Source organism: Podarcis gaigeae (assembly GCF_964106915.1).
Source record: "Podarcis gaigeae genome assembly, chromosome: 9".
NCBI classification, from domain to species: domain Eukaryota; kingdom Metazoa; phylum Chordata; class Lepidosauria; order Squamata; family Lacertidae; genus Podarcis; species Podarcis gaigeae.
In genome coordinates this window covers 28,563,544-28,580,479 of record NC_139685.1, presented here as the reverse complement: position 1 = coordinate 28,580,479, position 16,936 = coordinate 28,563,544, and the positions used below count along the sequence as shown (strand labels likewise).

Below are 16,936 nucleotides of genomic sequence, written 5' to 3'. Positions count from 1 at the left end.
CATTCAGGAGTGTGGCTAAACCTTTCCATCTCCTTTCCTCTCCTTAGAAACACTGGGAGGGAAAACATTTAAAAACTTGGGCAAAACTTTACAGAGTCGTGCCTGGCTCCTTCATTATACAGTTTCTGGTGAATGCTGAAGACACATCTATGTACCTTGGCTTTTGACACTTGTGGTGTACAGTATCAGGACCCTCCTTTTGTTGTGCTTGTAATGTGCTTTAAACTGCTTTTAATACTATGTTTTAATTGTTGCAACCCACCCTTGGGGTGAAGTGTGGGCAATTAATAATAGTAATAATACATAATCAATGAAATAGATGAGGCTACTTTCAAACATGTTACAGAAGTTCCGGGCAGCATTTGAGTGTTGTTGTGATGAAGCCTTGTTGCTATTTGTTCTTTTTATATTAAAATATGCACTCCCTTAAAAGGAGCCATCACGGAACATCTCACATGCCAAAATGAAAAGCAGCAACCCTCACAATTACCTCCTGTTGTCAGGACATCTTGAATCAGCAAGCTATGACTTCATCATGCTGAATATCATGACAAAGTCAAAGGTGTTTTCCTGAACGCCCTGACCCATTATAATAGCGCCGGCTCAATGCCTGCTGTGCTCAGCTAATGAGCGAGGAAATCTGGTAAGAGCATACTGAGTGCAAACGGAGGAAATGGGAGTGGAATGCATTTGGAGTCATTCAGAATGCTCCAGTGCTCTTTGGAAGCTTTTCTGATCTGAAGGAGTTCATTTCATGTGGGTGTAACTTTGGTACAGTGTGCCATCCATGCAAAAGTAGTCACATTTCACACATACACAAAAACACATCAGCAAAGCTGTGAACTGAAGCTAGATATTCATAGCATCTCAAATATGTGTTTGAACTACCAGCAGTCAATACTTGGACTAGCACAAGACCCCTTGGGGTTCACACATGTCAGGTGTAGGCATTCAGCTGTCCTGGCTCTTAATAAAAGCCCTGGATCTTGGAAACCCCCTAAGACATGTTAACTTCAGTCACTCAGAACCAATTAATACATATAGGAGAAACACCATCCTAGGAAGAGTGTATCGGTTCAGGTAGCAGGTGAGCCATGCAATGTTTTCATGCTTGCCCATCTCAGATACTCCCTGCAAGTGCAATGCTGATACAAGAGGTTGGGTGCTTTAAGAACACAGCATGGAGTGTTCCAATATGCAGTCAACCCTTGCAGCCAGAAGAGGGCAAGTCCTAGGGAAACTGTACCATGCGCTTTTCTTGAACAGTGTGTGCTGATGTCAGGGATGAGTTCTCCCCCCACCCCAAAACGCCTTCCTTTCCCAGTGGCATGTGCTGTATTTATGGTCAAATGCAATTGCGCAGAACAGGAAGAATATAGACACACCTTGCAAGGAGGAGAAAGAGACACTATTTAGCTGGTTTGTTGGAGCTTCATAACACTTGTGTTTCTAATTGTCCTAAACAGGCTCAGAATACTTCACCAATCCAAGGTTAACTACAAGACATGAGCTCATCTTTTCAGACTCTCTTGATGGCAAAGTTAGCCATCAACCACCACCATCCATGTTTCCATGTTATTAAGAAAGGTCACCTATGGTTAGGATAACTTTTGATCCTACAGAATTTAAAACAGTGTCCCAGAGAAAATGCCATAAATGTGTATGGCTTATTGCCAAATAAGTTGGCTTTGGGTGCTAGTTTTTGGTACGGTTTGTAAAATGCAATCTGATACGGGCATTTGAATTCAAGAGGGTAGGAATTAACATTTCTTTTCATGTCTTACCACTGAAAAGGGAGTTATTGCGTTGGTCTGCAGGAGCTGTGTGTGTTTCGAAAGTTTTATGTTATTCCAAAGTTGCTGTCTATTCTTTGTACAAATAGCTGGGATAAAGAACCATGATGAGGAATGAAAGGGGGGCAGGAAATCAGGAGATATGAGCAAAGGTTTGGAAGTCATCCCCTCTTGTTTCACTGTCAGTGATCACACAAGGGTATAATGCCATGATAGAAACGCATTACAGTATATTAACATTCTACTATATTAACATTCTACTAAATGTTAGAAGAGTTGTGGTGAGAGAGGAACGTGTTTACATCTGTAGTGGCCATGCTCGAAAGTAATCAGATATTGGGGTAGATCTTGAGTTTAATCCTATACAAGTCTATTCATTAAGTTCAGTGGGACTTAGACCCAGCAGCTTGAGCCTCCAGTCATAACACCACCTACCTGGGAGTAGGCCCCATTTAATTCAGTGGCACCTACTTTTGAGTAGACATGGTTAGGATTGCATTGTTTGTTACAAAGTTCAATAATGAATATACAATTCTCTTGAACCCATTTGTGGATTTGTTGGGTTACTTGGAGAAAGTGAAGTTTCAAGTGCACCAAAGGAAATTGTAGACCTTCAGGGGAAGGGGCAGAACACATGCTTTCATGCAGACGATACCAGGTTCAATCCCTGACAACTCCAGGCACGAGAGGGAATATACTCCCTGTCTGAAACCCCAGAGAACTGCTGCCAGGCAGTGTAGCCAAATGATTTGTGCCATTTAGAGTTTGTTTGTACTCAGATTTAAGGGTGAGTTCTAGGAAAATTGGTTCCCATTTCAAGTATATGTTGAACTCGGGAAGGGGATGTGTTAAAGGCCTGGTAGATTCCTTCCGGAATGACACTCACAAAAAACATAAGCCAAGTTTAAAACATATTCAGAAAGCCAACACATAATTTGTAATATATTGTGTACAACACTTTCAAAAGTTTCATCTCTGGTCACTCAATAAAAATAAAAATTATGAGAAAAAATGTGGTGAAATGAATGGTTAATGAAGTGTTCGTTAATGTATTGCTTTTTTTAATGAAAAAATAAACCTTCAAATGGGAAAGTAGTTTAAAAGAAGCCAGGAAAAACATTTTTAAAGATTCCATTCAGCAGGTCATATGCATTAAATTGGAGGCATTTTTTAACACACAACCAAGCAAAGAAAACAGAATACGTCTTTAAAATTATTGCTATATTTAGCAGGTTGTTAACATCACCAACATGCATATTTTCTGTGAATTGATATTTAATACAAATATTTTAAAGTAACAGATCTGAAAATGCTAACCATTTTAATAACTGACCTTTCCCCCAAAATATAGTCCTTTGGCATAGCAATCAATATTTTCAGAATTATAATAAATACATATTTTAGGCTGCCATCCTATACTTCTTTATCTGGGAGCAAGTTCCATTGAACTTCATGGGACTTACCTCTGTGTAGACATTAATAATAATTTGTTTCTTATACCTCGCCCATCTGACTGGATTACCTCAACCACTCTGTGCGGCTTCCGACAAAATATAAAGGGACAAAACAAAACTGTTAATTCCTCCAATATTCTACACTGATTACTCCTAGCAATTATTTTAGGGCATTTACATTTTCAATTTGATCTACCAGTTTCTACAGGGGAAATGAAAAAGAAACCAGCTCTTCAGAAAAGATTCTAAATACTAATCAGGCTACTGAAACTACATTTATGTTACTTTGTCAGATGCATCATAAAATATTACTATATTATTAATCATAATATTGTTTAAGTAAGGCAAGAGTTTTGAAAGAATTTAAATAGTGTATTTCTCTTATATGATGAAAATCAGATGGTCTGGCCACCTTATTGTTCTGATATCACTACATACAAAGCAATGTCAATACACCACAAAACATCCTCTAAGGATGGAATCACACTGGAGGAAGCTGTGATCTAGAATTTACTTGGTCAATCATACCACATGATGTCACAATAGGAGAGCACTGACTATTTACACAGTGGTTTGATTGGCAAGAATGGTTTGAGTGTAAACAATGGTGAGTCAAGTGCCTTGAGAAATGCATTGACCAGCTTGTTCTTACCTAGAAAAGTTCTTGTTAATTCTTGTTGCAGACTTAAAGTGAGCTAAGAACAACACACAAGGCTCTTGTTTTTAAGATAAAAACACCTATTTTGTTGCATGTGGCAGTTTCAAGTATGTACGAACGTATATTCATTTGCCGCATGAGCTACATTAAATTGCGCAGTAATATTATGCCTCAGGAAATAGATATTTTTTTTATCGTATGCCTAGATCTTACAGAGCTCTATAGAGTATGATGAATATTTAGTGCTTGAAAAGGCATTGTATCTAGTGATGGAAACAAAATAATTGAGAATATATTATATAGAAGTGATTTGATAAATCTGTTTAGCTATACTTTACAATTATAACTTACAATTAAAAAAAAATCAAACTATTCCCCCACCCCTCTCGACTTAAGAGATTGTTTGAACTTATATGCAGCATCATGGACCATGCTTGAAGATACAGGTTAGTGGGTGACGAAGGGACAAACTGCATGTAGGGACAAGTTCTGTCCTGAATGCAGCTCCCCCAAACAAATACACCACTTGTCAGCATGGAGGCCCCGATCCAGACCATAGCATGCGATTTAACCCTTTCTTGCCCACTGCTGTCTGTATCTGGATCAAGGTCCTTCTGCCTGCAGTTTGCACTGCAAGAGAAGCTCCCACTAGTTTCTTAGGGGTCATTTTTGTTTGGTTATTTTGCCATGCAAATTACAAATGATGATGATGATGATCACAGGTTTAGGCTTTCCCAGAAATGTCTGTTTCCCTCTAGGCTGATAACGACAGGTGCTATATGGAACATCGAGGTACGCTAACAGATCATTGCCAGTTTTTGGCACTTTGATAAAAGAGAGGTTCGTTGATGAAAGGAAGAGCCAAGTCCTAAGAACAAAAGAAAAGCCCTGCTGGATCTGAACCAAAGACCCATTTAGCATCCTGTACTCACAGTGGCCAACCAGATTCCTCTGTGACACCTGCAACCAGGGTGCAAGGGCAACAGCACTCTCTTTCATATTCTACCCCTTCTGTTAGGAGTATGTTTAGGTTTGGAAATATTGCAAGATGCGAAATTGAAAATATTAGTTTTTCATCCACGTACGCTCATTTAGTCTTTTGACTGTCCTCTAGGTTTTATAGCACGGGGATTCAGTTTAGTATGCATCTCTCTAATCTCAATACTTCAAAAGATCATTTGAACAGGCAACAGCCATATTATGACCGAGAAGATGCTCCTCGGTTTCTTCTTTGAAGTGAGACTCAGTGACCTGCCTGAAAGGCCTTTCATCCTTGGTACTCATTGTCCAGATTATACACACATACACACACCTGAGTGATTCTGGAGGCTTTGTTCCTCCATCAAATTAAGTTTCCCTGTCATACAGAACTCTTTTCAACAACTTTTCATCCTGTAGTTCAGCGATGTATATACTCTGATAATTTACCAGCAGTTCCTTGTATCTTTTTAAAAATTATTATTTCTAGTTACATGTACTTATGCTTATGCTGTGCAGCATTAGATTATAGTTTACAAAGATTGGGGTGGTGCCTGGCTTGTTTGTTTTTTAAAAATCCAAGTAACATTTCTTTGTTAGTTCCAATCCATCGCTAGTGCTTACTTAAATTAAACAAAAGATTTACAATGATTTGCTCTTTAATTCCATAATAGCCTACAGTTGTGTATCAGCGAATCACTAGGAATTACTCAACCGAAAGAAAAGAATAATTTCAGATATTAATTGTATGCTTAACTATCCCTCTGGCATTGATGGGTCTGAGGTGCTTAACGTTGGCTGGATCATGTCCACTGTATTGAAACATAGCATGTAGTGCAATAGGAGGAACTTTACCTTAAAAACTGTTACTTTGGCTCAAAAATACTATATATATAATCTCATCTGAGTGCAATTGTACATTAGAGGACCAGTGTCTCATTGCAGAGCTTGAACCATGAGGCTAATAGATTTGACATTTGAGTACATCAGAGTGTCTATAAATTGTCAGTTAACAAGGTTTCTCTTTTCACACCGAGTCAACCTTGACTAAATTGTTGTTTGTGATCAGTGGTGAGGGCTTGCTTTTCATCCTGTCGACTGCATCATTTGAGCTGTCCTGGAAGAAAACTCTTGCTGTACAAATTGTCACAATAATTCGTTTGTATTCTCGTCTAAAATTCTGGTTCAAAAGTCCATAGATGATAGCATTAAGGCAGCTGTTGAAGTATGCCATGTAGTAACTGGAAACAAACAACCACTCTGGAATTCGGGGAATTATTGTTTCAGGGTTGACAGCCACTGCAAGGCCTATAAAATTCAAAGGAGCCCAGCAGACAGCAAAGAGTACAAACACCACAAACATGGTGACAAAGTTCCTAAAGTCATGTGGCTTTAGTTTGGGTTTGTTGTCGGGTTTAACTCTCCTCCGTACCTGAATGACCAGGATCCATATCCTCAAGTAGCAAAATGTAACTATGGCTATTGGGAGCATGAAATGGAAAAACACAACAGCTATTGTGTATGCTGAGCTCACCGACTGGGAGAAGGTGCATGAGAAGATCCTGGCATCATACTGAAGCGACCCAACAAAAAGATTGGGCACAATGGCAACAAATGTCAGGACCCAAATAAGTATTACATAGCACAAAGAGTTCTTGTCGCTGTACAGCTTGTCATACTTGAGGCTGTGGCAGATGTAGCAATATCGGTTAATTGCAATTCCAGTAATGTTGAATATGGATCCAATAACACTCAGGCCCATAAGAAACCCACTGATCTGGCAGTGGATGTATCCCAGGTTCCATCCGTTGTGAAAGATAGATGTCAGGACCAGAGGGTATGGGTAGATTGCCACAACCAGGTCAGCGATGGCTAGGCTGACAACGAAGACATTGCCTGAAAATGAAGCATACAGAAATTGATAAATTTACAACGGTAGGGTTTGTTTTAACCAAAGCACATTCCAGTTGACCTCCCAACTTCATACATCTATCTAACAGCTTTTGTACATGACAGAAGTAACACATTGCCTACATACATAAATAAGTGAGGGGTTAAAATCTGAAAGGGATACAGTGGGCTGTTCCACTTTGGACTGCAGGTGAGAGGGTGGGGTATCATTTTGAATGTTCACATATATTATAAACTCACTGCGGGGCGGGGGGAATAGTTCACTCCTTGCTGTGCTAGTTTGCTATTTGCAAGGAATTTGGTGTTTCTTCCTTTTACTTTTTTGGATGTGGTTGTTTTTACAAAGAAGTGCATTAAAAAAAGTCCTCACCACCACCTTTGCTGCAGTCTGAAGCCACCATGCCCATACCACGTCCCCCACCACTTTGCCCCCTCCCTCTTGGTAACTGGCAACCAATGTCAGGTTAGCTATGGCACACTGTCTGCTCTGCCCTGCCAACAACTACAGGTCTGAAGTCATAAAATATTTGTACCACCCTGTTCTGATATATGTGTAGATCCAGCCCGAGATGTTCAATTTCTAAGAATAGAAGAAGTTCATAGAACCAGAGAATCATATTGCTAGAAGCGGTCTTGTAGGCCATCTAGCCAACCACACTGCTCAGTGCAAGGAATCCAGTTCTAGAGCTTCTGCACCAACTTCAGCTTGAAAACACCCAAGCAAGGGAGAACCCACACCATCCCTCTAGGTAACTAGTCCCATTACTGAACTATGCGGACAACCAACAAGACTCTTCAACCTTATTTAAGCTCATTAGATCTAGCCCTGCGCTTTGATGCGGTAGGAAACAAGTTCTTGTCTTCTTCTATTGACAGCCCTTCAGGTATGTGAAGGGTGCTATCATGTCTTCCTTACTCCTCCAGGCTAAACATATACAATACCTTTGACCTTTCCTCACAGGATGTGTTTTCTATGCTGGTGTCTAAATCCACAGTAGTAGGATGAGGAAGAAAAATCACAGGGAAGTGAGGGGGGGGGGTCTCTTGTACAGGCCACTCTTCATGAACCAGCCAGTCTCTATCACACACCAAAATTCATCTCTAGCTGCAAGTAGCTATTCCTAACTAGTTGTGCATAGCTGTGTATAGCTAGTTATATCAGAATGCAATCTAAACCCGGGAGTAAGCTCCACTGAACATAATGGGCTTTACTTCTGAGCAAGCATGCAAAGGACTGCTGTCTCAGGTGTTCATCCAATGAAAAGCAATGCAATGCAGAGAGATGTCAGCAACTGCAAGTCGCCCAGTATCCACATTGCCAGCCAGCCTCTGGCTCAGCTGGTTGCACACAGCTCTGCATGACTGGAGCTTGGCCAGGGCACCAGCCTTCAAGCTCACCCTCTGAAATGGCACTCCAGCCATGAAGAGATAAGGAAACACTGTATGAACTCCACACCTACTCTAGGGAAGTTTTATTCATTTTACAGTTGATAACCTCTCCCTCAGATGTGGAATGCCTATTTTAGAATCCAGGTTCTATATATAAACCTGACTTGTATCAAAAATTCCATGTGCATATTAAATTTTAATTATGTGACAGGGGCCTGTGGGATTGACTTCTGATTAACAAATTAAATCTGGCGCTGCAGGTGGCCTTGCAAGAGAATGTGAATGGCTTCAAACTCAAGCATTCAAGCACGTGTCTTCCAACATATCTCCCCATCTAAAAATAGGTCTTACATGTTACATTATTTAGCAATTTTCACAAGGCTCTATTTTTGTTGCTCAGCTGGGAGAGTTGTACAGCAGTCACGTTAGTGGGCAGCAGAGTGACTGCTTGGCAGAAGGTACAAGTGGAACTTGCCAGTCATGTAGGAAGGGACCCAGATAGCCTTGAGGGCAGACTGTTCCAGACAAAAGCCTTCTAACAAGACTTGACTAGCTGCTAAAGCCTGACCATCAAGCTAAAAATGAGGCCAGAAGGGCTGCTTATGAGATACCCAACATTCAAGATCCCTAGAATCCTAAGAGTCCTCCCCACACACCCCAACCCAGCCCACCCTTATATACTGGTACACACTGAAGATATTCCCTTCCTTCTCTTTTTGAAACGTTAGACTGGGATTGTGAACAGATTACAGGGAGTGCCAGTCTTGAGCAAAGCATGATCCCCTTGAGTCCCCTTGAGTAAAAAGGGATTAGATGCTGCACAATCATGCAGGTGTTGGGTTTTAGAGACTTTGCTGAGGATTTATTTAGTGTGCTCTTGGGAGTAAATATTAGGGTTGGAAAGGAAGTTGATTATGCAAGTCTAATTATGGGAAAACTTTATAAACATGAGTTAAATCAAAGCCACACGTCTGATCGTTTTCCTACAAAGACTCTTGTAATTTTGCAAAGTGTTGACCACCATTCTTCCTAAGGAAAAATATATTGCATCTTAAGTTGAATAAGGTCCAGAATGTTAGATTTGGAAGAAACTATGGGCTAAAATGCATTTTGAATTCTCTGGTGCCTTGTGAAGGCTTCAGATGCCAGGAACTGCTGGCAATATATTACCACTCATTTCAATATCTTCAATAATCACTGACAAACAGCACAATGTAATTGCAGTCTGGCAGATATTTGAAGTACTGTGTGCTGTGTAAACTTTAATCTGTTATGATATTTAAGATGAATAGTTTCTTGTCTTTCTCAGTTTATCTCAGCTAATCATTTTGGAAGTGTGTTGAGAATTTCACAGCTGTGTAGATTTTCATTTTTGTCACCAATATGGAGGCATCCAATGCTAAGAAGTCAACATTGTGTTTGTTCTCAGTACGGCTTAAAACATGTGATGTACACACACACACACACACACACACACACACACACACACCATCCTCATACCTATATTGCTCAGGAATTCTAAACACCAAAGAAATCAGTGCAGTTTTGAAATAAGCAGCTTAAATCAGTGAAGTTGTGAAAGGTTCAGTCTGCCTTCTTACATCCAACCATAGAGGACAACTTGCTCCTTGTTCTCAAGATCCACCATGAAAAATGGGGTTATGATATCTTAAGGTACCCAAATGCAAGGCAAACAGACAACTTTCTAAAATATGTGGTAGATAATACACACCATACTTTAAGATCACAGTTAGGCTGAGTAAGAAGAGTACATTATAGCTTTATTTTTCTGCCATTTGTCCAACAAAAACACTCCTTCAGGCGTTTCCCCACTCACAGCAAAAGATAAAGATAGATAGCAGATATTCTGCAATAGACAAGTTTACAAAACATGGCATGCTTTGGAATCCCTGGAAGAGTATGCACTTGTAATTCTGTTCTCGCCTACATGCATTCAACAGTGCTTGTGAATAAATCTTGTGCACTACTAAATGTATGCACAGAGGTTCTCAATGCCCAGCTTGGGAACTGGAAAAAGCTGAGAGCCTTCCTTTATTCCATAGAAACTTCTCCTACTTTGTGAATACTTCTTTATAGGAAAGCCTAAAGAACTCTCAAAAGGTTGCTGTTTCAGTGTACAATTGTTCCAGTACTCAAGAGCAGTATATTTCCATTTCCCATTGGACAAATCTGATATTATTCTAAGTCAAGGTGAACATATTGTTCTAAGTCAAGGCGCACAAGGTGCGTTTCCTCACATTCACATTATTATCTTCAGCATTCCTCCCTTGCTCTCTTCCTCAGTGACAGTTTTAGTTTGTAACCCCTCAAGGGGTAAGGCCAGTGCTTGTTTGCATAACTGAATAATGCATTCTGTACATTTGATGATACTGCATAAATATCAAAAAATCTTATAACTGATGTATCTGTTGGAAGTGGAACTTCAGGGATCATTCAGTTTGCAGCTTAAGGGTTAATCTGGTTGTCAGTGAGCAAACTGGTCAAAAGGAAGTGGGGTGGAGGTGTTTCTTAGCAACCAGGGAGGTAGCATGATTCTTAGTGAGGTAGCTGTGAGTGCTTGTGTATGTGTCTGGGAGCTTTACTGTGAATATTTAGTTGATTCTAACCCAGTTCTCAACAAGGCCTGCCGCTAAAAGACTAAACCCCTCTGTTTCTTTCTCTTCAAGTCAAATACTGCTTTGTTTAGTTTGCTCTGTGAAATGTTGCCAGAATTCCTCTCTGGGGTCCATTTACTTTAATTAAGTGATTCTGCTAACTGTATCATCATTCCTATTAAACACAACTCAAACAAAGCCATAATCCACACACAATATAACAAGGCAATTCTCTATACAGTGGAGAGGAAAGACTTGAGAGATCAGGTAAGCACTGGAACAATCCCCTTGTGTAAGCATTGGAACTACCCAGACAAAAACCACTACCACTATTCCTAGCCATGAAAAAATGGTTTCCATCAGCTAAATCATGGCATTGGTTTTGCCTCAGTGATGTTACTAGGCTATCCTAGACTCACTGCTTCTGTAACTTGGAGAAAAATAGCCTGCATTGCAGGTGGAGCTGTGGGTTAAACCACAGAGCCTAGGACTTGCTGATCAGAAGGTAGGCGGTTCAAATCCCTGCGACGGGGTGAGCTCCCGTTGCTCGGTCCTTCTCCTGCCCACCTAGCAGTTTGAAAGCACGTCAAAGTGCAAGTAGATAAATAGGTACTGCTCCAGCGGGAAGGTAAATGGCGTTTCCATGCACTGCTCTGGTTTGCCAGAAGCGGCTTAGTCATGCTGGCCACATGACCCGAAAGCTGTACACTGGCTCCCTCGGCCAATAAAGTGAGATGAGTGCTGCAACCCCACAGTCGGTCACGACTGGACCTAATGGTCAGGGGTCCCTTTACCTTTACTATTGCTCAGCAAGGAGAGATTTGCTTGCCAAGCACCCCTCTTTCCAGCCCCCTACCAGGAATAGACAGACCCATTCCCAGTCAATCACAGTTCTGCATCAGAATTTGACTAGTTCTATCCTGACACATTTTCATGTGGATTTTGTGAAGTAGAGTACTACTATCATTATGCATGATAGTAGTCAACCGTGCCTGTGCGAATGCCTATATTAATTGTTCTTGTAATTGTTATTAATAACAACAATAGTTGCTAGCATGATCTGTACACCTCTCTAGTTTCTTGTATTAGAAACTGCTGTCCGTAGTGCTCTGAAAATGCTTTCTATATACGGTGGTCAGTGGTATGGAAAATTTGTCTTACCAGAAAACGTTAATGGAACTGGATATGCATAGCCTGGATACGAGTTAACTGAAGGGACATGTGCAAGGGCTGTCACATCCAAGAGGGCAAAGGTTTATTCTCTGCAACCATGAAAAGCAAGATTAAATCTAAAGGGTTAAATTACATGGGGGTGAATTCTGGCTAAACTTTAGGAGAAACCTATTGATGGTAAGTGCAGTACGGCAATGGAGTCAATGACTATAGAAGTCAACCCAACTCTGAGCTGGTGGTGGCCACAAAATACACTGTGCACCTTTAGTTAAGGCTGTGTGCAGCAACCCATGAATATCATTGCCCCTGCTTCAATAAGCAAAGCAGGATCAGCCAGTTTGTCTCTCAAAATAAATACAAGTAGAAAAATGCAAGGGGGAGAATGCCTTTGAACATAAACCGAAGGGCTATATATAGACAGCTAAAGATAGTTTCATTTTAAATATTCAGTAAGAACACAGTTGTTCTCCCTCTGAACCTTCGCTTTAAGTTCACCATCCTTTTTTTAGATACACATGTAGAGTCTCCAGACCTGCTTTATTATTTAAGAAGATCTAACAAAGCAGAAAAACAACAAGGAAATTCTCCACTTAAGGAGCTAAAAATAGAAAGAACGCACCAACAGGAAAAAATATGGGATAATTAACTCTGTGTATAAATTGAAGACAATCTAGGTCTGAACTTTTTATGTAATTGAAATCTGTAAGTAATTGTGACATGTGGGACAATAGCTCCAAAGTTCCACCTGCTACTATCGACTGGCAATGCATTTTGTTATGTTTTGTTTGAAATACACATCATTTGAACATAACTCATCACACTATCTAAGCCCAAGGGCAGTGTGGCCAGGTACAACTTGCTTCCTAAAGGCTGCATTCATATCTTCCAAGCTGTTTGAAATTAGTTATAAATGTAGGAGCTGCTTCTCTATTAAAAACAACAACTGCACAATAGAAATTCTAAAGTGCTTCACAACCTCTCTCTACACAGAGAAAGAGACAGTCACTGGCCTCCCTCTCTGCCACTGTCACAACTGCAGCAATGCTCCCTCAATGTGCATGAGTTGGATACACACTGAGAAGAATTGTGCATACCAATGTATGAGCATACAGCTGCTCTGTATGACAACAGACCCTGACTGGGCCAGGGTCAAGTGGAGGAACTCTATATGCACATATAACTCCTCATGTATATTAAATGTGCAGAACTTATGAAAGCATAGCATCAGAACACAGCCGAGGACTGGGCTAAACACATGTCCACACAGCCACATGGCCCTCTCCACAGGTCCCTTCTATGCATGGAAGAGGTTGTGTGAACTTCCATGCTGTTGCTGTGCTAGTTGAGATGCGGGTGCTTCGCATGTGCACCAGTAGATTCCTCACAAGCTAAACATGTGAACTGACTCAGTTAAAAGGTTTGGTATGAGAGGTGATAACACAAGTAGTGTCTATGCTGTTTGCTTCTCTTTTTTTCATTCATCATTAGTTATATTCCAAATTTTCACACGTTATTTTAACTTCCAAAAGTTTCCCTTCTTGCCTCCGCCAACCAAAGATGCTGCCTCCCTTTAATAATAAATAATTAAATAAACCAAAATAGAATAAAAAAATAGCAATGCACATACAGAGTATGAAAATACAACAAAGAAACAGTCACCAAGAAAATAATGATACCACACTCAGGGTGATGAATTGAGCAGTGGGTATGATTCCTCAAACAGTTCTTTTCTAGATTTTCTGAAATTTATTTTCCTTTGCAGCCTGTTAGTGAGCTGCCAATTATAGGAGTTCTTGTATCCATCCCTTAATGTCTGGTGTGTTTCTGTGAGATTTACAGTATTGCTGTCAGCTTAGCTCTATTGAACCAACTCCCCATTATGGCTTGCTTTGTTTAATAGCTCATTTGCACATACAAGACACCTGATAATGGATATGAATCAGTGAACTGGCTGGTGTTCTACGGGGTGATGTGCCTACAATCAAGCAAGAACAGCTCACTGACAGAAGAACATTTTAAAATGGGATAGCAAAATGTCAGAGAGGTTCATAAACAAGGAAGCAAGTAAAATACATCTCAGAGACATTATATCCGCAACTTGTTACTTACAATCTCATTTTTAATTTTCCTGAGGCTGTAATCACACATACCTAGGAGGAAGCCCTGTTAAACTCAATGGAACTTACTTCTGAGTAGACATGCCTAGAGTTTCACTGTGAAGTTTTAACTATGATTTATATAAGTGTTGGAATCAATGCTCAATTATGGAATTGGATTTTTAAAAATGTAGGCTAATGATCCAATTGTCTCTGCTGAGGCAACAGGTCTATAAGACTGAGCACTAGGATCCAGGTCCAGCCCTATCATGAGGCAGAGTGAGGCAGTTGCCTCAAGTGGCAGCTGCTGAGGTGGGGAAAGTAGCTAGGCCAGAGCTGTGAGTTTTTTCTGGGAGAGTCTGAGGCAGAAAAAAGCTCCAGAATTAGAGGCAGAAGCTGAAGCAGGAGAGTGGGAGGAGGGGGCCAAGAGACAGAGATGAGTAAGTAAAGAGTCATGGGTGTCTCCTCCTCCTGTTGTGACATGCTCCCCTTCCCCCCATCTCCCAGAACCAGAAGAGGGCTGAAATGTGTGGAGCAGCGGCAGGCTTCACCAGGTGTAGTCTCCAATTGCTTGGGAAAAGCCCTGGAGAGGAGGGGACTTAGATGGCTGTGGGGAGGTGAGGACTTTTAACATCAGCAACTCATTCATGGGAAAAAGCCTACCATGGATGAGCTGCTGTGCTCATTAGACCTGACAGTCAAGTGTGCTAATAAAAGAGTTAACTCCAAATTTGAATGGTGTGATTCACTGCTGGCCTGCTCTCTGGCACATGGTTATGGAGGTTGTCATGACAAGCAAGAGCATTTTAAAATATACCACTGCATTTACAGCTAATTTCAAGGACATAGGATGCGGTTGTTTTGTCTCCAGGCCCTTTTTGTGGCATCCATCAAGGCCATTGGACTCCACAAACATACATATACACCCTCCAATTTCCTTCAGCACAGAATCCGTTGCTGAGGGTTTTCTCTTTTGGAGCCCTAGTGCTCTCAATTTTCTCTTCAAACAACACAGGTCATAAGATATCAAATGGAAAACAACTGGATAAGATAATGCTCCCTGCGAGTTTCACCTCAGTGAGTGCATTATTCTGACATTAAATGTGCTGGAGGTAACCCAAGGGCACATAATAACAACAATGTGGCATCAAATATTATTTGATAAATGCATTTCTTGTTGGCATCTATCTGATATGATGGTGATGGGGAGAAGATTTATGGACAGCTAGTCTCCTAGGTACTTTTATTTTTCTTCAGTTCAACAAACACTCTTTGACTCCTCCACAGTAATTGCCTCAGGGCTGCAAGAATATTTTATCTTTAAACATCTTTATAACAGCAGAGGGGCAATGAGATTCTTCCTTGATAAAGATTCAGGAAAAGGAAACCATCCAGAATTATATCAGACATTTCTCCAGCAGCAGCTTGAGTGGCCTTCTAGGTTAGGAAGACAGTCTCCTCCATGTAAATCAGGATTGTGGAATCTGTGGCACTTTATATGTTGCTGGGGAACAACTCCCATCATCTCTGGACCTTGGCCATGTTGACTTGGGCAAATGAAAGTTGGAATTCAACAAGAAGGGCCATGCATTTCCCAGCCCTGATGTAAGTGGACAATGTTTTTTCCCCATATATCTCTTTGTGTAAAACACCAGCTTCTTAACAGTGCACATGTTAGGCCATCATACGGATGCTTACTGTGCCACCACCGAATTTTTAAGGCTATACACGCCATGTACCACATAGAGTCTTAAAAATTATGTGGTGGCATAGAGGAAATTGCCTCAACTGCATATTGAGCCACCACAATGGAGTCTCATCATCACGTGATAATAGTTGTGGAGCACTTTAATGTAGATTCGACACAGTTGCCATAATATGCAGTGGTTCTCTGCTTTTTAAAATTATTTTAATGATAATTCACCATGTCTTTGCTATTTGATAGTTTGTTGCTTTTAAAGAACATGGAGAATGTTGCAGTAGCTTATTCTAGTCATCTATTTCCGTTTGGAAGACAAAAGCAATTTGTCTGAGGCGGGAACTTTCAATGCTCTTTTTATGCTGGTTCTCCTTTGTTTGCATTGTTGGTAAATATGTTTGTTACCAATGAAGATTTAATACTTATTTCAAAGAGCAATCCCTAAGGATATGCAAATCTAAAACAGGTTCCACATAGTAGTTGGCAGCATTTCCAGGAACAATGCATGAAGGCCAGTCCATTCAATAGGTCTTAGGAGCAGGAACTGGACTGTGACATAAAAAATAAAACCTAAAAGATATAAAGTTGCTGCTTTTGCAGGCTGTGCTGCCAAGAACTGCAACAGGTTTGGGTTATAGTGATTGCAATGTTTTCTTTGGGTTTTTTAATGCTATTGAGCTTAATATTTGTTGTTGGAAAAGTTGGATTCAAATATTAAATCAACTCAATTCAGCTAGCTGATTCAGAATAAGGGCTCAAAATTACCAGCTTTTTCTTCACAAAAGATTAGGCTATAGAGAACCTAAACAGGTTAAGCAGAGGATAGAAACAGCACTTGGATGTGTAGAGTTGGATAATTACAAGTATTGGTCTCTGGAAGGGACAAATCACATGGATCTCAAAGCTTCATCTGGGATGCCCAAGTGTCCTACTTTACAAAGGATAGTTCACTATGAGAAGGGTTGTCAGTCTTCAGTCCTCCTTTTGAGGAGCTATCAAGGTCAGTTTGAAGATGAAAACTTAAGAAGGGTGAACAAGGTACAGTCGTACCTTGGTTTTCAAACACCCTAGTTATCGAACATTTTGGTTCCTGAACGATCGAAACCTGGAAGTGACTGTTCCTGTTTTCGAATGTTATTTTGGAAGCTGAACGTCCAACAGGGCTTCCAC

General features: G+C 40.6%; 1 protein-coding gene and 1 long non-coding RNA gene across 3 annotated transcripts in view; one reads left to right on the top strand and one right to left on the bottom strand.

Annotated features, from left to right (window-relative positions):
* LOC310852602 overlaps window positions 1-16,936 on the top strand; it is a 67,104-nt gene that overhangs the window by 36,544 nt on the left and 13,624 nt on the right. The gene's annotated exons all lie outside the window — the stretch shown is intronic.
* The window catches only part of MTNR1A (melatonin receptor 1A), an 84,761-nt gene continuing 70,824 nt past the window's right edge, over window positions 3,000-16,936 (bottom strand). For both annotated transcript variants that reach the window (XM_083755939.1, XM_083755938.1), the window contains one exon: window positions 3,000-6,779. In XM_083755939.1, coding sequence (XP_083612065.1) covers window positions 5,911-6,779 — 869 coding nt within the window. In that variant the 3' untranslated portion in view covers window positions 3,000-5,910. The remainder of the gene's footprint in view (window positions 6,780-16,936) is intronic.